Consider the following 27,500-nt stretch of genomic DNA (forward strand, 5'->3'; position numbering starts at 1 on the left):
AATCTTCGTGGCAACTTGGGTCATTCAGTTATTCAGCAGAAAGTGTGGAAGTAGATGGTATTTCAGTCACCCAGGCAGTCTGTCAGTCAGTCCCGTACGCAAGCAGACAAGCACAATAGCAGGGCAATAATCCAGCCTTTGATTTTCATAGTCGTGGTCTGCTAATACTTAAGGTCACCCGGTTATTGGAGAACGTTTTTAAGTAAATAGTTGATAAGGTGTCGAGATCGGCGGATTCTAATACCTTTGATCTTTGGTGGGATTTGTTCACTTTGCTTTTCGTGGTTACACACCGGAACGTTTATCTTGAAGTTCCTGAATCGTCCGTTTTTTTTTTTTCATGCGTTGTGTAAGTTGCGAGTCCATGACAACTTCCAGTCTGCTACACCAGAATGTAGTACTTATCCTAAAGTATCACAGGAGATTTATTTATGTTGGGACAAAGTAAGGCATCGGTACCGTCCATGATTTATTTGGAGAAAATTGTTTTTGCTAAGCACGGCAGAATGCTGTGCATCTGATTTTTACACAGTATTCGTGTTTTTTTTATTCGGTGTACTTGATATTCTATTGCGATGAATTTGTGTACTGCAGTGCTTTCCTTGGGGTAGTGATAGAAATACTGAGAAACTGATCTGAGGGCGAGATAAAATCTAGCCGCTGGCAAAAACGAAAAGGCACAGCAATCCTGCAAGCGGGGACCACAACGATCGTTAGGTCCCAAGGTGATTTTGGGCCCTTCGCACCCCTGGTCACCACAGTACTGTCTTCTGATGTTTCTATCCACCATGCAGAGGAACCAAATGTTAATCAGTCTTTCCAGTCAGTCAACCAATTGATCAATCTTTCCACAAAGCACGGCGAATCTTCAACTTCTTTGTCTTCTCTCCTTCTCTTGTGTTCTAAGGCATCGACCTCACCAGTCGTAATTCCCAAATGATCAAGATCCGTGATTTAACTTGTGCTGAGACTTCCCGTGTGTGGGGCGGTGCGTGTGTGGTGACAGCCGCCCCTCGCCTGTCCCACCAGAGTCACGCCATGCATATACCAGCTCGTTGTCCCGCGCCCAATCACTGACATGGTTTGCCTTGATTGTGTAGAGAGTGACTGTGCCCTGATTTAATAGACAGATACACAAAACACACAGACACATGTATAAATATTTGATACATACATATGCTGTAGATACACACATACATATTCACATACATATATACATACATACATACTCATATATACATACTAGCATTAAGGAAGGTAGATAAGTAGACAAGGAGATAAACAAATAGAGAAACAGATAGAAAACCAAGTAAAAAATGTAGACAGATCGACAGACTGATAAAACAGATAGACACAGACAAACAGACAGCCAGACAGCTACACACACACACACACACACACACACACACACACACACACACACACACACACACACACACACACACACACACACACACACACACACACACACACATACACACATGACAACAACAACAACAACAACAACAACAACAACAGCAACAACAACAATGCAAATTGGAAAAAAATAGATGAATCCCTTTCCCTGTTTCTGATAATACCACTTTACCTGTCGCTTTGCACCTGTTAATTAGCGGTGCTAGGGCCATACAATCAAGGCGCAGGTCCCTGGCTGGTTGTAAGGGAAGCTTGCCCGACTCATTCTAGCTGAAGGAGTCTTAAGATTCTCTCTCTCTCTCTCTCTCTCTCTCTCTCTCTCTCTCTCTCTCTCTCTCTCTCTCTCTCTCTCTCTCTCTCGTCACCAAGACTCCTAAGCAATAATGAAAAGGTATCGCTTGGGAAAAAGCATCACTGCTGAAGGTCACGCCAAGGCAGCAATCTGGCCGTCACGGAGGAGGGACGTAGATTGACACCGACTAAATGACAGGCGTGAAGGCAGACAAAAATAGATAAATGGATCAGTAACGTATGATGGAAGTAAGTTAGCGAAAATTACACGTGTTGAAGTATCTATCATTCTCAAAGAAATTGCGTGTGAGAGAGAATTTTCTGTCCATTACAAGTCCTGGAAGGTTAAGTGAGTGAATGAGTGTGTGTTTATGTAATGGTTATTTCTAATTTGGTCGTCTCAATCGTACTCTCGCAGTACTGAGCGTTATACTGGAATTATATAGAGTTATCTTTTTTTGGAGAGTATTATGAAGATTTGATTTATTTTCTTTTTACTTATTTGTGTGTGTGTTTTCGACGAGACTGACGTGGAAAAAAAATAATATACATACATATATATATATATATATATATATATATATATATATATATATATATATATATATATATATATATATATATATATATATATATATATATATATATATATATAAATCACGTAGCATCACTCGAAATACATTCTCCTTTCCTTCTGCCACGAAAACTCTCTTAGCAAACTGTTTTAGGATTTTATTTACTTATTTTATTCTTATACTAGTATTGACCAGACTCCGACATGCAAAAAAAAAAAGTTGAAGATAGAGAAAAGAATAAAAAAAAAAGACTCACGTGACACTATACGAAGCACACTCTTCTGTCACGTACACTTTTCTACCGCTACGCAAATTCCCTTAGGATTTTATTGATTCACATATTTCTCTCTCATCTTTACTGTTGACCAGACTGACATGCTAAAAAAAAAGTCCAATAAAAAATTCATAAAGGTTCCTTACATACGAAGACACAGCAGACTCCAGGCACCGAATCAAGTCACAACAAGCACTACTTTCCTACCTGACACGTACAACTCTCTTGTCAACAACGTACACTCTTTTAACCTGCATGTACTGTCCCCTACATGCATTTTTCTAATTGCCGCGTATATTTCCATAACTACCACATACACTTTCTAACTGTCAAGTACAATCCTAACAGCCACGTACTGTCCTCTAGCTCCCCACGTACTTCCTCCTAACTGCCACACACTCTAGCCATACAAAATCTCAAAACTGTCACTCATATACACTTCTAACTCATACGCTGCAGCACCATTGTATTATCCTCGTAAGCTTGTGAAAAGTGCACGGAATCTATCACACGTGTACTGCAATTTTCGTTCCCTATTCTCTACACGGCACAGCACCTCACGGACACAAAACATAACTCTGCAGCTTCAGTGACACTCAGTAATAACAAATTCAGTACCACCACTGGCAGAAGACGACCTTTGTGGTGTGAGTTTCAAGCCTTACATACATTAGCGAAATACCAAAACAAAGTGAAATGTGAAGTAGATGCAGTCTCACGCAGAAATGTTAACGCGTTCACGACTGATGACGCAGAGAAAACTAGTGTAACAGTAAATGATGTTAAATTAAGGATTACTCTTATGTGTAGATTGAACATTTGGTTTTACAGACTCACTTAGTGCATCTTTACTGCCATGGTTGTATTTATTTTTTTTTAAGCACTCAGGCCATTGTAAAATAGATGGTTTACATAAATACATAAAAAAAGAGAGAACAGAAGATTGATTTTGTCTTGTCTAGGCCGTGTAGACGAGAGACTGCAGTACAAAAGTGAGTAAAAGGTTATGTAATCATGGGATTTGTTTGCATATTCTGAAACACATAAATGATTACATGAATTGATGGAGGTAGATTAATAGCTGAATATATATAGATAAATGGAGGCATGTTACGGCTTGTTGGTACACGAGTTAAAATATAAACAAATATAAAAAGACAGTTGAATAATTAAAGGTGATTAAGGCATTTAGGGAAAAATTCTAGATGAGTGGAGCACATAATTACGTACTGCATTAGGGACTTTTCATTAGCGAACCGAACTGTGACATGAAGCCTCTTGTCCGTAGAAACGCTGCACTCCACCTACGTGTGTATCTCTTAATATGCAAGTAATGATCAAATATTTTGTAACATGATGTAATTATTTATGTGTTGTTTTTTATTGTTTTATTTTTTATTTATTCATTCTTATACTTTACCTATCTTATTTTATACTTGCCATAGACGGTTTCCATAGATTTATATTCTATTTGTCATGGATTACATTCCAGTTATAATTAATAGCCTTAGATATAATGAGTAATAGATTTGTGCGCTGATAGATTAACATGCTCATCCATAAACGACTAAATCTGTACCACCTCTTCTTCATATTTATTACCTTCCCCTGTTTTCCCCACCTCACTCCTTCCTCGGCAGCTAAATCATATAAAAGAGACACTAATATTTTATACCAGTGGTGAGAGAAAGGAGTATTTTCTTCTCCATACTACAAATATTCATTATTATACAGGACCATGAGAAAAAAAAAAAAGTACAAATCCAAATCCAATTTATTTGTGTTTAAGTCGAAATTACGTCACTGGCTGCCTATTTTCCTCATCAGCAATATTCATAGCAATATAGAAATAACAAGTTGCTTCTCTTCTTTGTCTTCCCTTTTTGTCTTTTCATACGCTGTAGAGGTTTTATAATATCTATTTTTTTACATTTTTTTTTAGCTCGCATTGTGTGTGTGTGTGTGTGTGTGTGTGTGTGTGTGTGTGTTTAATTGGAGTGTTTTGATTTTGTGTACTAATGATGTTTGGGGTTTTACCATTTCCACGTGCGGCGCCTTATGGTCATGGTATTGTTGTTGTTGTTGTTGTTGTTTTGTTGATGCGACGCCAAAAGCAATCATTGAGCTAACTAAACAACCAGCAAATCAGTCAGTTAGTCAATCAGTCACTCAATCAATCAAACAAACAACCCTCTCTTCTTTGACAGTATAAAATGTTTCTTTAAACGTGTTGTAATAGCGCCAGAAAGTCAGTCAGTCAATCAGTTTGTCAACCAACCAGTCAACCATTCAATCAATACATTTACCTGTAATAGCACAAATTTTCCTATGTTCATGTTATTGCGGCTCAAAAAAAATAATTCAAGCAACCAGTCTACCAGTCAATCAGTCAACCAGCCAGTCAGTCAACCAGTCAATCAGTCAGCCAACCAATCACTCAGTCAATCAACAAAACAATCCTTTCGCTTTTAACAGTATAAAGCTTTTCATTTACCATGTTGTTGCGGCGCCAAAAGGTCATCCAGTCAATCAATCAATCAAATTACACTCTTCGTCACAAATAGAATGTTGTTTTTTTTTAATATGTATTGTGAAAATTATAACGATAAGTGAATGGTGATTAGCAAACAAACAGAACGTCAATTTCACCTAATTATAAGAACATGGTCAATGATTATAAAGCAGGCCAATATGAGAAAGCGAATAGTGAATTGTAATTTGTAAGTAAGACCAAGATTTGTGCAAAGTGAGCAAAATACAAAACCGAACAAACAAAGCAAGTTGCCAACAAACTGTTCTTTTATATCTGCAAGCGGAATGTTCCCTTCCCCTCCAACGCCCTGCAGCACAGAACTATATACATTTTCTCATCCCTGTTATGTCCACCTTACTAATGCAAGAAGTGATCAGTGTCCTTGTTGTTTCATCCGTTTCCCTGATAAACTCTGGAACTCTGAGCCTGTTTATGTCCACCCTTCTTATTGTCTAAACTATTTCAGGAGAACATCAAGATATATCCAGATATCTGAGTTGGCCAGTCCATTAGGAAATCACTCTTCCATTTCATTTTTAGTAAGAAGGGGTAATTTAGAGTCCTTTTCTTCAATTTTTGTCCCCTCGGCTAGTCTCCTTCACACGTGGAAAAAAAAAATCGGTCTTCAATTAGTCTAAACATCTTGCTAGAGAGAGAGAGAGAGAGAGAGAGAGAGAGAGAGAGAGAGAGAGAGAGAGAGAGAGAGAGAGAGAGAGAGAGAGGGAGTTAAAGCCATTCGCTACTTTTCAAATGTCATCCTCTCGTTACTGGAATCGACGAGTGTCTGAACAACTACTTTTCTAGACAGATCACTTGAAGATAGTTGTTTACACACACACACACACACACACACACACACACACACACTCTCTCTCTCTCTCTCTCTCTCTCTCTCTCTCTCTCTCTCTCTCTCTCTCTCTCTCTCTCTCTCTCTCTCTCTGGCCTGTATTTCACCCTCCTGAATGGCCCGGGAGCTCAAATAAGACCCTTCATTTCAACTCTTCATTTCAGGGCATCAGTTAGGAAGCTTCATTCCTTACACTGTGACTTCTGTACCTCACCATTAGCCGGAAATTATGGCAATGGAAAGTATGTAAAATGAGATTAACGGGAGAGAGAGAGAGAGAGAGAGAGAGAGAGAGAGAGAGAGAGAGAGAGAGAGAGAGAGAGAGAGAGTTAAGCAACCTCTCTCCCCCATCTGCATTACCATTTCTCATCCCAAGTTGTATAGTTCATTCTTTGATTCTATTTTTCTACTCCAAGTTTGAATTTGCGATCCGCCAACTTGGGAGGAGCGGTGGTGGTGGTGGTGTTGGTGGTGGGTGTATTGTGGGAGGGAGTAGTAGGGCTAGAGATGAGGTGGGTAGCGAGGGGAGGGGAAATTCACTACAGCTAATGGAGTGAGAGAGAAAAATTAGCTGAGTGTAGCGAAGGAAGAGGAGGAGGAGGAGGAGGAGGAGGAGGAGGAGTTGACAGATGATTATGGAAAGTAGGGAGGTGAGGATGGCGTCGGGGTGAAAGTACGAGTAGTTGCAATCATTTATCTTCTGACTTGTTTACTTACCTACTCATGTGGTTAGCTTATTAGTTAGTTCATTACTTAGTGGGTTAGTTAATCAATCAACCAGTTACTCAGCCAGGCATTTGGTTAGTTAGTTGGTTAATTACGTCGTTGCTGTAGGTAGCTGATTAAAAAGTTAGTTGGTGAGTTAATCGAATTTTGTCAGTCGGTCTCGTCTCTTTTGTGCAGCGCGAAGCTTGCTTTGTTTATTACACTTGCCTCCCACTCCTCCTCCTCCTCCTCCTCCTCCTCCTCCTCCTCCTCCTCCTCCTCCTCCTCCCCTGTGCTGGTGCTGATGAGTTAACCTATACTATAGTCGCTCACCACTTTCTTGCGTAACATTAGCAGCACTGTAAAAATAAAAAATAAAAGCTTGAATGGACACAGGAAGATGGGAGAATAGTAGGACAGCTTTACCTTTTCTATGATACAGAGATTTTTAAGAAGCTGAAGAACAAAAATGTGGCTAAAAAGTTCTTGATAATTATAAGAAAACTGCTTAATCCCGTTACCACCACCACCACAACCACAACCACCACCACCACCACAACCACCATTTTCATCATCTTACAAACATGCACTTCCTTGCCGTCTTCCTCAACTCTTCTCACCTCTACAGTGCTCCCTCATTAACCTCCTTCTTCTTCCCCAGCAGTAGAGGAGCACCTAGGCAGGAAACTCACGCTGCACGCCGTCCAGAGAAACAGCAGTGGCGCCTACCTGTGCATCGCCTCCAACGGGTTTCCGCCCTCCGTCAGCAAGCGGATCATGCTGTCCGTTAATTGTGAGTATGGTGGAGTGGAGGCGGAGACACATTGGCAAAACTATGACGCCTTCTTCCGTGTAGTGTCCTCGTGTGGCCTCGCTGTGTATGGTGCAGTATTTCTAACGTTTTGGGCGCTCAGACTATTTACTTTCTAAGGCCACAGAGATAATTAATTGTCTTCTCATGGGCGTTTTTTATCCATTTTCGATGCAATAATCCTTGTTAAAACTCAATATCATGAAAGCATTCTTGGAAACCCCGAAATTACTTCCACTAGAGTCTGTTAAAAGTGATGACATAGGCGTTGGAACGTTTCAATATGTTATCCGGAGCGTTTTCCTTCCCAACATTGCGGTGAATGGTAAGGGGAAATGTTTGCAGGCATTTGGAATCCTTATAACAAAGTGAAGACAGCCGGTACACCTTCCCGCGTGTAATAAGAACATAAGAACATAGAAATCAGGGAAGCTGCAAGAAGCGACCAGGCTTACACGTGGCAGTCCCTGCATGAAATATACCTACCTATTTCCACCCATCATCCAGAATGTACAGTATAACCTCGTATGGTACACAACAGCGTCCTTTGCAGCATCACAACACAAGGAGTAAAGAGCTTATATAATTTTCGACTCCCTACAGAATGATAAAGAAGTATTTGTATTCAGTAGCTTCCTCGGCTTACTATTCTTGTTAAGTAAGCATCCTTGTACACTATGCTGTCTTGTGCCCTCCGTTCCTCAAGTTCCACAGTACAGGATGGTAATTCTGAAGAGTTTTATTTACGAATGCAGACGGCCTATGAAAGGAATTCACCAAATATCTTCTCTTGTTCATAGTGCTCTAGTCGTGTAAGCAGCCTTATCTAGTGCATGTCCTCCCATCAGACACTACAGTGCAAAAATAGCAGGCTTAAGTGTCAGTGTACAAATGACGACTCTTTATAACACTGTGAAAACCTTCTGTACTTTTTTTCCCATCTACACCAACACGTATTCTCTCCTAAGCACTGGTATTGCCTAGCTCTCTACGTTGCAGTCCAAGATGATGATAGAGGTAAAGAACTCCTAAATATCCATATTATACTTTGTCTTCTTTTCTGAATCTAATAAAAGAAGAAAAAAAGGAGGAAGAAGCAATCCTTGAATACGGCATGCAGTTTCTTGGCGCTAACTTCAGTAAAAGTCCAAGCCTCTGCTCGTAACTCCTGTTTGGAATGCTGCTTATGAAACTGTTCTTATGTCGAGCAATAGTTGGCCCGTTATTTTGGTTTTCATGAAGTAGTACCTTTTTATTGCAGTTGTTTTGCCTTTTTCCTTCTTATGTATGCCCCGTTCTGAGCGAGAAAATAAGATAATAATACAAATAGCAATGATAACAACGCGCGTGAGGGTATGGGAGAAGGTAGGAAAATGGAAGATTTGAAGGGAGGAGGAGGAGGGAGAGAGTAATGTAAACTTCCACTGTAAACACGGGATCAGAAATCATAAATCGATCCTTCATCTTTCATAAAAACTCCTTTATCCTCACAATAAGGATTCGGAGACGCGTCGTGCTGCATACAAAACCTCTCCTCTCTCCCATAACCTCGTAGAAGCAATCACGTGCTACTCACACTTACACCTGTAGCAGATTCAGTTATTCCGTATCAGTAAACAAAAGACGACCATTCCTTCTTTCAGTAAGCAAAAGACGAAGTTGTGAAGCGTCGATGGTTCTCTCTGTATAACAAAGGGTAGTCTGACAGGCTCGTATTCTGAAGCCATTTGCTCTCTCACCACAACTAAGGCCTCAGTGATGATTAGCCAGGTTCTCAAGACTGTTTCACCTGTTCATAATATAGAAATATCATTAATCTGTCACTAAAACCATAAAAAAAAAAACACTTCTGATTTCAACTAGGATCTTTTAAAAGTAGTGGAGGTGCACGCAGAAGTGTTTCAGAATATGATTCATAGTGAAAAGTGCGTTCAAGTGGAAGAGGAAGACTGGACATGTGGGTGTTGGCGAGGGTAGAGAAGGAAGAGGAGGATGAGGAGGAGGAGGAAGTGAGAGACGAGACCACCAGCAAGTGTTCTCTCCTTCGTCATTCTCGCGGTGCTTCAATTTCCATTCCTCGTTAGCATCGATCTCGCCCGGTAGTGGTTTGTGTTCACGGCGGCGTGGTGGTGTGTGCTGTGTTTGTGGTGTGTTATGTGTGTGTGTGTGTGTTTGTTGTGTTTGTGTGTGCGTGAGCTGTATCATTGTTGTTTTTGTTGTTGTTGTTTTTGTTGTTATTCTTGTTACTGTTATTATTGTTATTGTCTCACAGTGAGGGTTGGGAAGGTTACTGCGGATATTTCTTATTATTGCTGCTGCTGCTGCTGCTGTTGTTGTTGTTGTTGTTCCTTTTGTTCATGTTTTTTTCTTGATATTATCATTATTATTATTATTACTATTATTATTATTATTATTATCATTATTATTATTTTTATCATTGTTATCATCATCATCATCATCATTGTTATTGGCATAGTTCTGTATACAATACCAAACCAACAACTACAACAACAACATCAAATACTATCACGAATACTGTTATGAATATTAATAGTACACCTCTTGCTGCTGGCGGCAGTGGAATAATGATTACGATGTCTATGATAATAGTATTGATGATGATGATGATGATGATGATGATGATGATGATGATGATGATAGTAATAATAATAATAATAATAATAATAATAATAATAATAATAATAATAACAATAATAACAATAATCACAATAACAACAACAACAACAACAACAACAACAACAACAACAACAACAACAACAACAACAACAATAACTACAACAGCAACAGCAACATCATCATCAACAACAACAACAACAATAACAACAACAACAACAATAAATGTATTCTCCTGTCGTCACATTCTACACAATCACCATCACTAGCAATTGCATCGAAAACAAAAACAACAACAACAACAACAACAACAACAACAACAACAACAACAGCAGCAGCAGCAGCAGCAGCAGCGGCAGCAGTATTATCTTATCTCTTACATATGAACACTGTCATTCATTTTATATCACGAGAAACAGACCTTGAATACCAATTAATTTATATGTGTGTGTGTGTGTGTGTGTGTGTGTGTGTGTGTGTGTGTGTGTGTGTGTGTGTGTGTGTGTGTGTGTGTGTGTGTGTGTGTGTGTGTGTGTGTGTGTGTGTGTGTGTGTGTTTCCCCACCACTGTTTATTTAGCGTGGTGTGGACGGCAAGCATTTCCACTCAAAACACGAGCTGCGTCAAGTTCCGGTGCAACTCTCTCGTTCCTCACCCGACCACACGCGATCCTGCCTTACCCTTGCTGCCTTGCCTCTCTCTCTCTCTCTCTCTCTCTCTCTCTCTCTCTCTCTCTCTCTCTCTCTCTCTCTCTCTCTCTCTCAGTTCCTTCACCTCCTCCTTTTTCCTTCTTTTCCTTCTTTTATTCTTATCCTCCTTTTTTTTCTTTTCTTCTCATCTTCAACTTACTCTCCTCTTTCTCTCCCTCCTCCTCCTCCTCCTCCTCCTCCTCCTCCTCCTCCTCCTCCTCCTCCACTTCAGCACGTCACTCATTTCCCCACCTCCTACTCACGCGATCGTATCTCACACATCACTCTTTCTTCTCATCCCCCATTTTTCTCTTCTCCTCCTCGTCCTCCTTATCTAAGCTCTCCCCTTATTCTTCCGTCTACTCGCTTCTGATTCACTCCCCACAATGACACACATTAAGATATTAAACCAATCCTTCTCCAGTCATGTTTTATGTCACGTTATCATTCCAGGCTTATTTTATCTCATTCTCGTGTTTTCTTCCCCCCACACACCAACCAACCCACAGTCCCGCCGCAAATGGTCCTGGACGGAGGGCGTGAAGCTACAGTGATCGGCGTGGTGATGGAGGGCGAAGTGCAGCTGAGGTGTAGGTTCATGGTGCGGCCCTTCGGCAAGGTGTCGTGGTACCTGGGGCCACGTGGACGCCGCCTCGCAGATCCCGGCTCCGTCCACACCACCATTGACGAGGTGAGGGAGTGATGAGGTGTGTGTGTGTGTGTGTGTGTGTGTGTGTGAGAGAGAGAGAGAGAGAGAGAGAGAGAGAGAGAGAGAGAGCATTATCCCTTTATTCCAACCATTCATCAGTTTATCAGTCAGTCAGTCAGTCAATCAGCCAGTCAGTGTCCTTCCTGACTGATCCAATATTAGTCGTCTTAGCGTGAAGATTCATCGCCTCATCCTTAGCATCCTTCCTTCCTTCCTTCCTTCCTTCCCTGTTTGTCACAAGAGTCGTAATTGAGTCTGGCCAAGTTCGAGACTCCTGCATTTGTTCACGGCGGGAGATACGAACCTTTCTTCCCTCCTTCTATTCTTCCCTCCTTCCTTCCTTCTATTCTTCTTTCCTTCCTTCCTTGCTAACTTACTTATTTACTTACTTATTTTCTTGCTTTCGTTCTTCTTTCCTTCCTCCCTCCCTCCCTCCCTTCCCTTCCCTTACCTTCCCATCCCTTCCATTTCCTCCCTCCCTCCCTCCCTCCCTTTCTCCTGATCTAAGACGAGAAGAATCGAGGCGGTAACACGAGTAGTAAAAGAAGAGAGTAAGTAGTTAACTCTCACGTATCGGATGCAACTCCCGGGGAAGATCTGCTGGAGGTGACTCGAAGTGGCGCAGGAAGGTGCAAGCAGCCGAGGGAAGGAGTACTATTGGCCCATCTATACGTCCCCTTATTATAATGACTTGGTATGACTAAGAGTACTTCTGTGGGTCTTAATTAACTGCGGAGACGCGTGATTGGTTTGGTGAAGAGAGAGAGAGAGAGAGAGAGAGAGAGAGAGAGAGAGAGAGAGAGAGAGAGAGAGACGAACGTAACTCAACACAGACATTTCGTGGAGCCAGAAGTGTATGTGTGTGTTGGGGGGAGGAGAAATTGCACTTGATGAAAAAGAAAATTCCCTCACGCCAGTGTATGAAAGCCAACCGGCCTGAAATGATGACAAATTGGCAATTAATTCCTGGGTATTGGCAGACACCAGTGGCGCTGATTAAAAAAAGAGGAAAAAAATAAAAAGAAACACTGAAAAAAAAAATAAACTGGAAAACGTGGAGTGCATAAACAAAGCACACACACACACACACACACACACACACACACACACACACACACACACACACACACACACGGACAGACGGACACTGGCGGCGGTGGCGGTGGCGGTGGCGGTGGCGGCGACGTTCGGCAGCCTTCCTTGTATTTTCAGGACCATATTCGTTCTGTCCAATATTTTCTTCCATGAACTGCGTGCGCCGCTTTCCTCTTCTTATCTGTTTTACCTGCGGCTGTAGCAGAAGAGGAGGAAGAGGAGGAGGAGGAGGAGGAGGAGGAGGAGGAGGACGAGGACGAGCAAAACGAGGAAGAGGAGACTAAGAGGAGAAAGAAAAGAAAGAGGATGAAGGAAAACGAGAGCGAAGAGAATGAATAGAACGAAGATAGGGACGAGGACGAGGAGGAGAAGGAGGAAGAGGAGGAGGAGGAGGAGGAGGAGGAGGACAAATACGAGGAAGGACGACGACTTGAAGATCCAGAAGGAAGTGAAATACGAGGAGGAGGAGATGGAGAAGGAAGAAGAAGAAGAAGAAAATAAATGAAGAAGAAGAAGAGGAGGAGGAGGAGGAGGAGGAGGAGGAGGAGGAGCTATAAGAGGAAAAGGACGAGGAGGAGCAGGAGAAGAAGTAGCAGCAGTAGGAGGAGGCAGACAAAATTCACTGGAAGTTCCCGTTGTTTTCGTAATGAGTTTCGAAACGGATGATCAAGTGTAGCAAGTCTCAAGAGTGAGTGAGTGAGAGAGAGAGAGAGAGAGAGAGAGAGAGAGAGAGAGAGAGAGAGAGAGAGAGAGAGTACGTGTGGGTGGACTGTTTATGTTGGTTAAGTGTGTGTGTGTGTGTGTGTTTGTGTGTGTGTGTGTGTGTGAGTGAGAGAGTGAGTATGTGTGTGTTCCTCTCTCTCTCTCTCTCTCTCTCTCTCTCTCTCTCTCTCTCTCTCTCTCTCTCTCTCTCTTTCCCACACGGATGCGTTATGACCCAATTCTTTTGCTTCTCCCAAGAATTATCGGGTTATCTCTTCCAAACTGAACTCCACTGTAAGTTCCCGACACCTCCTGCTAGCCGTGCCCTTGGTGTGTGTGTGTGTGTGTGTGTGTGTGTGTGTGTTTGTCAGAGGTGGATTCTAGTATTAGTTTTCAGAAGAGGAGAGAAAAAAGTAATTCTATGATGTTGTTGTTGTTGTTGTTGTTGTTGTTGTTGTTGTTGTTGTTGTTGTTGTTGTTTTGGTGTGGAGGGATGTTGTGAGTGTTTGGATTGTGTCTGTTGTTTAAGTGTGATGTGATGTTTGTGATGTTTTCTTTTCTTTTCTTTTTTTTAAGTTAATTTGTTTTTTTGATAGTTTTTTTCTTTCTTTCTTTCTTTTAGGGGGAAGGAATTTTTGGGACTGTTTTCTTAAGAGGATGAATGCTTGTGCTTCTTATTTTATTTTCTTCTTCTTCTTCTTCTTCTTCTTTTCTTGTTCCTTTCTTTCTTTTTGTTTTTTGCCCTTGTTCCTGTTTTTTTCTGTTCTCCTTGTCCTTCTTGTTTTATTCTCGTTCTTCTTCTCGTTCTCCTTGTTCTTCTTCTTTTCTTACTGCTCTCTTTCTTGTTCTACGCTTATATGTTCGTGTTCCAGACAAGGATGAAACTTTTAAACCCTTTCTGATTTGTTTAGGGTACTTCTGTAAGAGGATGGATGGATGAATGAATGAATGAATGAATGAATGAATGCCGCAGATTTTCTTTAATATGTATGTGTTTGTCTTATACGTTCTGGACTTTGGCATGTTCTTTCAGTTTCAGTGTGTGAAGGAATGAGTGCCTGATTGACTGACTGCCTGATCGACTCACAAACGAGGGGATGCGGAATAAGTGTATGACTCTTCTGTTATTACTCCTTTTTCTATTGGTTTCGTCTCTGTCTCTTTCTCTTTGTGTTTTCTCTTCCTTGCACTGCCATCTTTTGATTTCTTCTTCAGGTAATTCTTGTTTTATCTTTGTTTTGTTTTTTGTTTTTTTATTTCGCCTTTTGTTAATTTCACTCAGTTCATTATTTTATCTATCATCTCCTCCTCCTCTTCTTCCTCCTCCTCCTCCTCCTCCTCCTCCTCCTCCTCCTCCTCCTCCTCCTCCTTTACAATAATTTCCACGATCCTTTTCATAAATTCTTTATTCCTCCACACCAGTTTTCATTTCTCTATTCATCAGTATCTGTTTTTGTGTCACTCTTTTTTTTTTTTTTATCTTGAATTCCCTTGTTATTTTCACCGTCAATCTGTTCCGTCTTCCCCTTCCTTTTTTTTTCCCCATTTCAGTTTATAATCTTTCCTCTTCTCTTCCACTCTTTTTTTTCTCTCTCTTCTTTTCTCCATTCTTTTCGCTCCAGGTGACTTTCCATTTCAAACTAATTTCATGTTTTCCACTGCCCTTCCTTCCTCTTACTTCATTTTCCTTTTTTTTTCTCTCTCTCTCTCTCTCTCTCTCTCTCTCTCTCTCTCTCTCTCTCTCTCTCTCTCTCTCTCTCTCTCTCTCTCTCTCTCTCTCTGTTGTTTTGGTCTGAAAGAAATGTCTCGTACAGTTTGTTTGTTTGTTTGTTTGTTTGTTTACAGTCTGTCCTAGTCATTGCTTTTGTTTGGCCATCTCGTGTGTGTGTGTGTGTGTGTGTGTGTGTGTGTGTGTGTGTGTGTGTGTTCGTCAACAATTACATCTTTTCCCCGGTTGCTTTTCAGTTGGTTCTCATTGTCATTTCCTCTTTCTCTCTCTCCTTCTCTTCTTTCCTTCTTTCCTTCAGTCATTCATTCGTACATTCATTCATTTCCCTTCCTCCTCCTTTCTCATCTTTCCCTCCCCACCCTCTCAGTTCTTTATCTTCTTTCCTTGCACACTTACTTATTCCCCCTGTCTGTCTGTCTGCTTGTCTGTCCCTCTGACATTCTGGCGGTATGTCTGGTTCCCTGGCTAGCTGTCTTTGCCTGTGTGTCGGTTGATTGGTCTCTCTCTCTCTCTCTCTCTCTCTCTCTCTCTCTCTCTCTCTCTCTCTCTCTCTCTCTCTCTCTCTCTGTAATCTTGATATCTCCTTTACTTTTCATATTACAAAATGTAGAAGATTCAAAAACATTTATTTTTCATCTTCATTTGTATTTTTTATTCTACTTTTCATCATCGTCGCCGTCCTCATCATCGTCATCATCATCATCGCCATCGTCATCATCGTCATCATTATCAGAGTCGTCATCAGTTTATTAAAAGTTGTTTTACTCACATTTTCACTTTTTTTCTTCATTTCTTTTTCTTTATATGTTTCATTATTTTTTGTGACAATTTATTGCTTCCCCACTTTTTTAAATATTTTCTGACATCGCTTCATCTTTTATTTTTATGTATATTTCTCTCTCTCTCTCTCTCTCTCTCTCTCTCTCTCTCTCTCTCTCTCTCTCTCTCTCTCTCTCTCTCTCTCTCTCTCTCTCTCTCTCTCGTGTGTGTGTGTGCGTGGGTTTGCCTAGCTTAATAAAGTGATTGACTAGACAAGGTGTGAACGCCGGCTGACTGCCTTGAATTGACCCTAGGAATGATCGACCAAGAATTGAAAAAGTAAATTGTCGTTTCCGTGACTCAGTGAGCGACTAAGTAATCTGTTGAATGACTGACTGAATGACTGACTGACTGACCTGATGAATGAGTGGCGTTCTGACTGTCTGACTAACTGACTGACCGACTAGATTGGCTAATTAATGAACACATGCCTTGCTAACCGACCAACTGACTGACTGATTGACGCTCTCACTCATTTAATGACTTGCTAATCACTTGGCTAACCGACTGACTGAATGCTTGTTTATGTGACTGACTAAGTAACTATCTGACTCCCTGACTGACAAACTGACCCGAGGACCGACTAACTATTAACTCGCTCACTCATACACACTCACTCACTGATCCGTTCACTGACTTACCACAGAGGCAGGCACGTGTATCCTCATCCTCTCTCTCTCTCTCTCTCTCTCTCTCTCTCTCTCTCTCTCTCTCTCTCTCTCTCTCTCTCTCTCTCTCTCCAAACCCTCAATACCTGTCCACACTTTTTTTGGCGTAGTTTTTTTTTTCGTGTCGAGTAAATTTTCTAGCCTCTTTTCTCGTCTGTTATTGAATTTTAATGGACTGTTGTTTGAAAGTTGCCGGCATTTTTCCCATTTTTTTCTTTCCTTTCTGCCTTCCTCTTTTTTTCCCCCTTATCGTCACCAGTTATTGGATGTGACATGTTTTCACTTCTCTTATTCACTTCGTTTCTCGCTTTGAAATAGATGAAGATTTTTTTTTCTTATTTCGTATTTTTTGGCCACCTCCTGTTGACTTGGAATTGATTGGTTACTGTGACTGACTGGCCCAATGAATAGATAAGAAGGCTGTTGATGATTGATTGATTGATTGATTGATTGACTAACTGATTGATGTTTTGTTTGTTTTTTGTTTTTTTTTTTATATTAAAGCCACGTAATTATTTCCCTTGTCCCTTTTATTTCGTTCTTTTGTAACGAGCCTCTTTTTATTCAACTTGTAAAAACAGAATGCCTCGCTGTCAGGTAAATAATTGGTATGTACTGACCTATCTGACGTTGTGTGTGTAACGAACCCAACACATGCCACATTATTTTTTTGTTCCACTTCACCACCACTACCACCACCACTGCCACCAGCATCTCATCCTCCCCCTCCTCCTCCTCCCTCAACCACTCAACTTCCTCCTCCTCTTTCTGTCGCAGAGGGGAGGAGCTGTGTGCTGTGCTATCCTGTTTCACAAATGGGTAGATAATATGAGCTACCAAACAACCGTGCAAGGATCTAAGGATATATTATGTAATTTTATGTAATCTTCCTCCACTTCCAACTTCTACCTTAGACTTATATTTTCTTCATCATCAAACCATCAACCAAAGTCTAAAAAGTCTCTTGCTGTTATTTTCCTTTGCATTCCTTTATATTCCTCCCTTTCCTCACCCATCCCGTTTGTATTCCTCCTCCTCCTCCTCCTCCTCCTCCTCCTCCTCCTCCTCCTCCTCGTTTTCATCATACTCATTCATCCATTACTCTCCTACGTTACTCTCTACGCTCCCCTTTCACCGTCTTCCCTCCCACAGCCTGAGTCAGGGCTGTGGACCTCCGTGCTGTCCGTCAGGGTGCGGCGGGCGCAGGACCTGGGCCAGTACCGGTGTGTGGTGAGCAACTCCCTCGGCGTGGAGGAGATGACTTTCTATCTCCAGGGTAAGATGATGCTCCCTGCCATCCAGCCCTTCTCTCCTCCTTCTTTCGTTATTTTCCTTCTTCCTTTTTCATTTATTTCTTTCTTGTTTCCTACCCTTTCTGTGCTTTCTTTCTTTCCCTTCCTTTTCCTACCTTTGTTTTGTACTTTGTTTCTTTGTCTTACTTTTTTTTGTTTCATTCGTTTCTTCTTCCTCTGTTCCTTTTTTTTTTCTCTCTCTCCTTCTCTGTTGCCTCTCGTTTTTTTTGTTTTGTTTTTGTTTATTTGTCGCTTGTTTCCTATTTTCTTTTGTGCTTTGTTTCATTACCTTATCTCTTTTCTGCCTTCCTTTCCTTCTTTCTCACTTTTCATTTCCTGCTTTTTTCAGGCTTTTTTTTTATTCCCTTCTTGTTGCTCATTTTTTTTTCTTTTTCTTTCCTCCTTCCTGTCATCCCTCTTTTCCCACTTTTTTTTTTCCTTTCTCATTTATTTGTCTCTTGTTTCCCTAATTTCTATTATGCTTTCTTTCTTTCCTTCCTTCCTTCCTTCCTTCATTCCTTCCTTCCTTCCTTTCTGCCTTTCTATCCTTTTCTCGAGATTTTTTCCTTTCTTATTTTTTTCCTTACAATTCCTTCTTCTTTATTTTTTTTTTCCATTCCTGTTTCTTTTATTTCCTCCATTCTTTGTTCTTTTGTTTCCCTTACCTCTTTACTTCCTTTCTTTTTCTTTCTTTACTTTTTTCTTTTCTTCTCCCTTCCATTCCTCCTTTCCTATATCCTTTCTTAATTATTCACTTTTTTTTCCTTATTTCCTATTTTTTTGTGTTTTATTTCTTTCCCTTCTTTTCTGTCCTTTCCTACTTTCTTGAGTTTCCTTTTTTTTTCTCTTTCTTTCTCTTTTCACTTTCTTGTTTTTTTTTCCTCCTTATTGTTTTCCTTGATATTTGATGTCGTATTTCTTATTTCAGTTATTTCTAAATCTTTTTCTACCTTTGTTTTTTTTTTTCCTCGTAGTATTCTATTCTTCTCTATCATTTCACTTCTTCAATATTTCTTTAGGTTTTCAGTATTTTTTTTTATAAAGTGTTACCTTCCTCGTAGTTTTTTTTTTCGCTCTCTCTCTTTTTACATTTCATTTTCTGACACTTTTCTCTTTCTCCCCACGTTTCTTTCATCATTCACGTCCTTCTTTGTTGCCAGTTTTCGTTTTGGTGTTTCGATTTCATAGATTTTATTTTTGTTTCGTCTCTCTTTCGTATATTCCTTCCCTTTTTCCTTGTCTCTTGCTTTCCCTTCCTTGACGGACCTCTCTCTCTCTCTCTCTCTCTCTCTCTCTCTCTCTCTCTCTCTCTCTCTCTCTCTCTCTCTCTCTCTCTCTCTCTCTCTCTCTCTCTCTCACTTTTTATTCTTTTCCACTCCGTTCGTTCCTCTTTTAATTTTAATTTTCCCCCGAGAATTGTACGATTTTTCAGTTTTCTCTTTTGTTTCATAAATTTAGCGCTGGTTCAAATCTTCCAATTTTTACCTTGTTTTGTTTTATTTTAGCATCCTTTACTTCCTTTTCTCGTTTGATCGAGGTAAAGCTATACTCTAATACGATGACACACACACAGACACACACACACACACACACACACACACACACACACACACACACACACAATGGGTAACGAGAATTTGAGGGGGAAAAAAGCAGCGTCCAAGTAGCGGCAGCAGCAACAGTGGGTCGGTGGAGGGTTAAAAAAAAAAAAAAAAAAAGATGAAAGGACCGTTTTAGATTGTCATTGTTGTCCCAGCTTGACAGCAAATATTTGTCCACTCTCTCTCTCTCTCTCTCTCTCTCTCTCTCTCTCTCTCTCTCTCTCTCTCTCTCTCTCTCTCTCTCTCTCTCTCTCTCTCTCTCTCTCTCTCAACAACTACTTTTTTTTCTTTTTGCCTTCCCTTTCCCTGTAAACGTCTCCATCTTTCCTACAAAATTCCTCCTCCTCCTCCTCCTCCTCCTCCTCCTCCTCCTCCTCCTCCTCCTCCTCCTCCTCCTCCTCCTCCTCCTCCTATCCATGTCTCCCTATTCTAGTTTTCTTCTTCTTCTTCTTCTTCTTCTTCTTCTTCTTCTTCTTCTTCGTCGTCGTCGTCGTCGTCGTGGTACTCGTCCTCCTCCTGCTCCTCCTCCTCCTCCTCCTCTTCCTCCCTCCTGCTCCTCCTCCTCCTCCTCCTCCTCCTCCTCCTCCTCCTCCTCCTCCTCCTCCTCCTCCTCCTCCTCCTCCTCCTCCTCCTCCTCCTCCTCCTCCTCCTCTTCGTTCACCGGTTACATATCTTTGTTTGTCTTTGCTCAGCGATGGAAAAAATGGATACTAGAAAAATCGAAAAATATTTGGTTTCAAAAAGTGAGTGTGTGTTTGTTGTTACCCCCTTAATCCTCCTCCCGGCAGTCCCCTCACTCCTCCTCCTCCTCCTCCTCCTCCTCCTCCTCCTCTTCTTCTTCTTCTTCTTCTTCCTCCTCCTTCTCCTTCTCCTTGTCGTCTTTTTTTTTTTTTCGTTTTCTATGCCCTTTGCTTATTGTTCTTCTTTCTTCTCCTCTTCTTTATTCTTCGAAGTTTTTTTTTTTACATAGTTCTCCTTGTCTTTCTCCTCCTCCTCCTCCTCCTCCTCCTCCTCCTCCTCTTCTTCCTTCAAAAAATATCTGGTATAAGGCTAACGATCATGCTATCAATCTCTCTCTCTCTCTCTCTCTCTCTCTCTCTCTCTCTCTCTCTCTCTCTCTCTCTCTCTCTCTCTCTCTCTCTCTCTCTCTCTCTCTCTCTCTCTCTCTCAACTTTAGATCATATCTTAATACCATATGGAAAGAAACATGCCCAAAAAAAAAAAAAAAAGGAAAAAGAAAAATCTAGATAACAAAAAACTCCTTCTGAAACATTCTCTCTGTGCGTGTAACTCTCTCGTCCTCCTCTTTTTTTTATTACATTATTCATAACCATTTTTTCTCCCTCCACTTACACTGAAAATCTTATATATACCTAACTTCCATATCTTCTTCATGTAAAAAATAAATAAAAGTAAGATAAAAAAAAGAAAATAGATTACCTCTTTTCAACTTGGGAACTCTTTGCCGTCCTTCTCCTTAGCCTCTTCCCTGTCCTTGTCCTCCTCTCCTCCTCCTCCTCCTCCTCCTCCTCCTCCTCCTCCTCCTCCTCCTCCTCCTCCTCCTCCTCCTCCTGTACAAAAAAAAAATCCGAGAAAGGAGCCTTCAAACCCTCGCATGATAAATATTGAGGCATATATATATATATATAAAAAAAAATGTATATAAGATTCACTGATGACCCTCGTGACCTTAAGGATTATACAGGGAAATAATGGTGGTGATGGTGGTGATGGGGATGGTGATGGTAATGGTGTGGTTAATGGTGAAAACTGTATTGGTAATTGATAGTGGTAGTTTTTGTGATGGTGGTGGTGGTGATGCTGGTGGTGGTAGTTATAACGGTTATAGTGGTTGTAGTAGTTGTAGTAGTAGTAGTAGTAGTAGTCGTAGCAATCTTAGTAGTTATAATTACAGTAATAGTAATAGTGGTAGGAATAATAATAATAATAATAATAATAATAATAATAATAATAATAACAACAATAATAATAATAATAATAATAATAATAATAATCATAATAATAATAATAATAATAATAATAACAATGGCAGTGATTAAAAGAATAAGAAAACAACAACAATAATTATAATACAAGCAGTGGCAGTGGTCCAGGCAACACCACTACCACCACCACCACCACCACCACTACTACCACCACCTCTCACATACACTATACGTACCTTCAAATCTAAAACCAGTCTTACCTTCCCCTCTCCTATACTAAGAAACATATTCAGAGAGAGAGAGAGAGAGAGAGAGAGAGAGAGAGAGAGAGAGAGAGAGAGAGAGTCAGGACCACCATACAGAGCATCTACATATGCACACAGACACGTTAGCAAGAAAAAAAAAATGAAAAAAGCTCCCGTAGGTAAGACCTCTTGCCATCAGGAAAGTGAGAATGTGCAACAAACTATTGAGAAGAAAATTGAACTTGGATACATGAGAATGAAGAAAGGGAGAGGGAAGGAAGAGAAGGAAGAGAAATGGAAGGTAGAGAAGGAAAGGAAGAACAAAAGAAATGAAGAGACGAGGATAGAAAACAAGAGAAGAGGATGGGAAGTGAGAAGAGGGAGATGGAGAAGGAAAAGAATAACAAAAGGAGACGAGACGAAGATGATGAGAAAGAAGAGATGAGGATAGGAAGTACGAAAGAGAAAGAGAGAGAGAGAGAGAGAGAGAGAGAGAGAGAGAGAGAGAGAGAGAGAGAGAGAGAGAGAGAGAGAGAGAGCCACTCCCCCACTATCGCCGTGTTTGGAGTAGTCAGTCTGCCGTGCCTTCCAAATATGGCGGCCAAAATATAGTTGGTAGTCGTGCAGGTGAGGGTCGTTTCTCAGAGGTGCCGCTGGACTGCCTTTTTGTCTCGACTTTTTAGGACGCTCGTACCTCCTGCCCAGTTTGGCCTCGTTTTTTCCCACCTTGTCTACTTTTCCCCAGGTATAATTTTTAGGCTCCGGAGTTCTGGTAGATGGAGAAGATGCAGTTTTTTATTATTACTTTTGTCCTCGCTTTTCTTCTAAGTCCTTTATTTCATGTTATTTTTTTTTTTAAGACGTGAACTTTGGTAAACAGAGTAGATAGAATTTTTGTTGGTGATTTTGCTCCTTTTTTTCATCCTTCACCTCATTTGCTTTTTTTCTAAAGGGCAAAATGTGTAGACTTAAACTTTCTTTGTTAGACTGATAGAGTAGTCTGACATTTTAGAATTACTTTTTTTTTTTATTCAATATTTATTTTATTTATTCATCTATTTATTCCTTTATTTTAGTTCATCTACGTACGTTCTCTAAGGTAGCAATGTCCAGATGAGAGTTTTTCGTTTTGTTGTTTCGATTTCATAGATTTTTATTTTCGTTTTGGTTTTCTTTCTTCTCAGCTTCTTTAGCAGAGCGAAATTTAAGGTTATGGATCTTACTCTTTTCCTACTTTCCTTTTTTTTTTTTTTCAGGTAGTAGAAGGAACTTTTTCTTGTGTTTTTTTCTGCCTTTTTACCTCAAGTTCTTTTTAATCGCACGCTTTTGTGAGGCAGAAAAGCTAAATAAGTAGCTAGGTTGGTATCTGTTACTTTTCATTGGCTCCTCTTTTTTTTCTTTTCTTTTTTAACAGTTCGTAGGTACAACTTTTAATCGTAACTTCACAGGTATGATATTTTTTTCTTTTTTTTTATTTAGGTATGACTTTCTTTTCCGAACGTGTCTTCTTTTTTTAACTATTTGATGCATCGGTGTGACTTTTATCTCTCTCTCTCTCTCTCTCTCTCTCTCTCTCTCTCTCTCTCTCTCTCTCTCTCTCTCTCTCTCTCTCTGCTTCTTTCTCCCGTTTTATTCCTGCTTTTATGTTCCTCCAAACTTTTACTGGATTATTTGGATCCCTATGTGTGTGTATGAGCTGCTCTTTCTACCCTCGCTTTGGGAAACTTTTTAAAATTTTCATGCAATTATTTTTATTTCATCATATTTTTTTTCTTTTTTTCTTTTCCTAATTGAACTTCTCTTTAAATTCTCCTTCCATATACAGATCGAGTGTTGTTGTTGTTGTTGTTGTTGTTGTTGTTGTTGTTGTTGTTGTTGTTGTTGTTGTTGTTGTTGTTGTTGTTGTTGTTTGTTATTGTTGTTATTGTTGTTGTTGTTGTTGTTGTTGTTCCTCACGCATTATTTTTGCTTGTATGTTCTTTTTCTTTTTTTTTTGTCTTCCCCTACTCCAGTATATCATGTTCCTCTCTCTCTCTCTCTCTCTCTCTCTCTCTCTCTCTCTCTCTCTCTCTCTCTCTCTCTCTCTCTCTCTCTCTCTCTCTCTCTCTCTCTCTCTCTCTCTCTCTCTCTCTCTCTCTCTCTCTCTCTCTCTCTCTCTCTCTCTCTCTCTCTCTCTCTCTCTCTCTCTCTCTCTCTCTGTCGTGTTTACAAACGTGCACCTCTCGCCCCAGTTTTATATTAATTTTCCTTATCTGTGTTGTTTATTTTTGTATTTTTAGCCTCATTTTTTTCCCCAGGCAGTTTTTCAGGCTCAGTATACCATTTCGTTTTCCTCTTGCTTATTATTATTATTATTTTTTTTTTTTCACAAATGTATACCACTTGCATGTATCGCCATTTTTATATCAATTAACCTTGTTCGTCTAAGTTATCTATAAAGGATTTCTTCTTGTTGCTTTACAAGTTTAATATGCGGTCATGGGTTTCTTGTTTTGTTTTTGTTTTGTTTGTTTGTTTGTTTGTTTGTTTTTACGAATGTGTTCCGCTTGTATGTTTATAAAAGTTCCATAATTTCATTGTCACCTGTTTCTGTTCCTTATTTAGCTGCCTTTGTCATGCACTTTTTTGCTGTTTATTTGTTTGTTTCTTTTATTCATTATGTTTTATCTTATTGATTTTATTTTTTTCATTTTATTCGTCGATTTATTTACTCATTTACTTTACGTTCATGTTTATTGATTTATCCATTTATTTAATCGCATTTCTCTGATGAACATTCTGGCGAAGGACACAAACAATGTCAAAGAAAAATTCCACTGAAAAATGTAACCTCCAGAAAGAGATAATTACCAAACATTTCAGAAATTCGTCCAATCTGTTCAGTTTCTTTTTATGTCGCACCTCTCTAAACAAACATCGCTATTTTTATATTCATTTTCCCTAAATTTCTCCGTATGTTGCTTTATATTTCATCTTCCATTCAGCATTTCATCATTCTAACCTTTCACAAGTTTATTTTTATACAGGACTTCACGGCTTTCCTTCTCAAAATTTACCTATGCTCTATTTCTTAAGATTTTCTCTCTGCATTTATTCGTTTCGCTCTCTTAAAAGCCCTCAGACAGCCCCACATGTATATTTACTCTGATGTTGCAGTTTTCTATTACAGTATTCGTTTTTATATATAGATCGTCCATAGTCATTTGATATTTCTTTTTTTCAGTCTTCAATAAAATTATTTCTATTTTTTTAGATTTCATGGTACTTTTTTATATTTTTTTTCCAAGGATTTTTTTAACGTTCACTGTTCTATTTTTATTTTCTAATCTATCAAAGTACTTTTTTTCTTTTTTAGTGTTCTCTGCAGTATTGTAACTTCGAAATATTTCACATCACTTTTTCTGTTACTTTCAAGTCTGTCACGTTTTATGTACAGATCGTGCACCGTCACTGGAATTTTTTGTCTTTCATGGGATCATTTTTATTTTTACTTCCCACGGTAATTTTATTCTTAATTATATTACATTAATTACATTTATAGAGCTTCCACTTTTTTTTCAATTTCCTGATCTTTCAGTGTACTTTTTGGGAACTTTTGCATTGTTTTCTTTCACTTTTTTTTGTCCTGTACATAATTTTCATTTTGAAATATCCCACATTATTTTTTTTTATTTCCTCCAATTCTATCACATTACAGAAACTTTTCATATTTTTCACAGTACTTGTTATGCTTTTTATGGAGTGTTCTTTTTATCCGTCACAGTTTCATTTCTTTAATCACGAAGGAGTACCACTCTTTTTTTCACTTACCCCTGATTGCCGAAAGCATCGCCTCCTCTCTCTTTCAGACTTCAACTTTCTTGCAACTACTTTTATTGACTTTGTCTCTTCCTTTTTTTTTTCATTTTTATATTCTAATCATTTACTTGATATTTTTCTCTCTAGCAGCTGAACTATAATGACCCCGATGACTGAAACATTTTTTTTTTCTCTTTGCTTTTTAGTACTGACTTTACTGTTTAAGCTTTTTTTTTCTTTCTCCTCGGACCTTTTAAGTACTCTCTCTCTCTCTCTCTCTCTCTCTCTCTCTCTCTCTCTCTCTCTCTCTCTCTCTCTCTCTCTCTCTCTCTCTCTCTCTCTCTCTCTCAATGCAGCTATCAGATTCAGATCATTTATCTTTATATTCTTGTCTATGGACAGATAACCTTGGTGTTGATGGTCTAATCAGTGATAAGGATTCATTACTTTGGAGTGTTTGCATCACCTATGAAGACATATAGAACTCAGGTTAATTATTTATAGCTACTTTCCTAATCATATCTTTAAGTAGTTTTCTTCGTCATCATTTTGAAAGCTTTCAACTTCATCGTCGAACTTTTTTGATGTTTTACTTCTTATTACTCGTAGGAAGTCAGGCTAACCGGTCTCTTTAATTAATTTTTCATACCTATTCTTACTTGAACCCTAGAGTGCTTTTATATTTCTTCAGACTTCTAACTTTAATTTTTATGTATATTTAAGAAGCCAGTATAGAAATTCATGCATGCTTCTCTCTAGAATTCGTTTTTTTTATTCCTACATTTAGGCCAGTGTTTTATTACTAAATCTTCTATTTCCACTTCTAAGAGTCTTTATATAGCTTCATTATCATTAAAGTACATACATAATCTTAAAAACCCTTGTCCTAAACCCCAGCGATTTTTTAAACCAATGTAAACTTCATTATGGATTCTTACCGCTATATGTTAAGAATTCATAACTAGTTTTTAAGGACACCAAACTTTCTCCCGCCTGTTTAGGGCTCTCACCTCTACTGCCCCTTAGGCCCTCGCGCCTCCCCGTCGCTGCTAAGCCTCATTCATCAGCAACTTGGAGAGTGAACGCCAAACTTACCTAATACTGGGTGGGCCGGAATATTAATGGGAAGAGGCGGCTCCCGGGGGATGAACACCTTATTGTGAGGGCGTTATGGCGGGTGTTGAAAGACGCATGTGTGTGTGTGTGTGTGTGTGTGTGTGTGTGTGTGTGTGTGTGTGTGTGTGTGTGTGTGTGTGTGTGTGTGTGTGTGTATGTATGTGTGTGTGTGTGTGTTTGTGTGTGTGTTTCTGTGTGTGTTGCAGGGTAGGTGGGGCTGGGGGACTGGATGGCTAGGTAGGGAGGTCCGCTCTCTGGCTGCCTGTCTACACACACATCCAGCCACCCATCAACTACACACACACACACACACACACACACACACACACACACACACACACACACACACACACACACACACACACACACACATACACACACACACGTGCTTAGACAGACAACAAAGAGTAAAAACAAGAGAAGAGAATGAATGTTGTGGGTGCAGTTCTGTCTGCCCTTCAGTTTCTCTACTTTCCGTCCCGTGAGACACACATACACATGTACACAGACAAAGGACAAGGAGAAAGAAAAAGAGAGGAAAAAAAAAGAGAGAAGAGTTCTTGGATTCTGTCTGTCCTGTCTGCCTGTCTGTCTCTCTGCGTTTCGTCCCTTGACACACACACACACACACACACACACACACACACACACACACACACACACACACACACACACACACACACATTTCGACAGAGAACAGACAGAGTAAAAAAAAAATGAAAAAATGGAAGTTCGGTGGGAGGGGAGGTCTGAGGACGAGGTGGGTACGTACATGCGCTCTTCATAGACGCAAAAATAACACTAAGCTCTTTCCACCTTCACCCTCTCTCGTTCAAGTACTTTTTTGCCCTAAGCTTTTTCCATCCTCCTTATCCCCTTTCTGTGCCTCCTTTCTCTTCATTCTCCTCCTCCTACTTCACCCTCAGTACCACCAACTTCTCCTCCTCCTCCTCCTCCTCCTCCTCCTTCTCCTCCTCTCCTTCAGTCCCTCCGAGTCCTGGGTTCT

The 27,500-nt window shown here is 40.0% G+C and overlaps 1 protein-coding gene across 8 annotated transcripts in view; it reads left to right on the forward strand.

The window, feature by feature from the left end:
• The window catches only part of LOC135103023 (limbic system-associated membrane protein-like), a 225,287-nt gene that overhangs the window by 183,808 nt on the left and 13,979 nt on the right, over positions 1-27,500 (forward strand). For 7 of the 8 annotated variants that reach the window (XM_064008925.1, XM_064008896.1, XM_064008906.1 and 4 more), the window contains 3 exons: positions 7,303-7,434; positions 11,284-11,465; positions 17,649-17,772. In XM_064008925.1, coding sequence (XP_063864995.1) covers positions 7,303-7,434; positions 11,284-11,465; positions 17,649-17,772 — 438 coding nt within the window. The remainder of the gene's footprint in view (positions 1-7,302; positions 7,435-11,283; positions 11,466-17,648; positions 17,773-27,500) is intronic. The other variant, XM_064008953.1, reaches the window with a different exon arrangement.

The sequence above is a fragment of the Scylla paramamosain genome, chromosome 1 (genome assembly GCF_035594125.1).
Source record: "Scylla paramamosain isolate STU-SP2022 chromosome 1, ASM3559412v1, whole genome shotgun sequence".
In the NCBI taxonomy this organism is placed as follows: domain Eukaryota; kingdom Metazoa; phylum Arthropoda; class Malacostraca; order Decapoda; family Portunidae; genus Scylla; species Scylla paramamosain.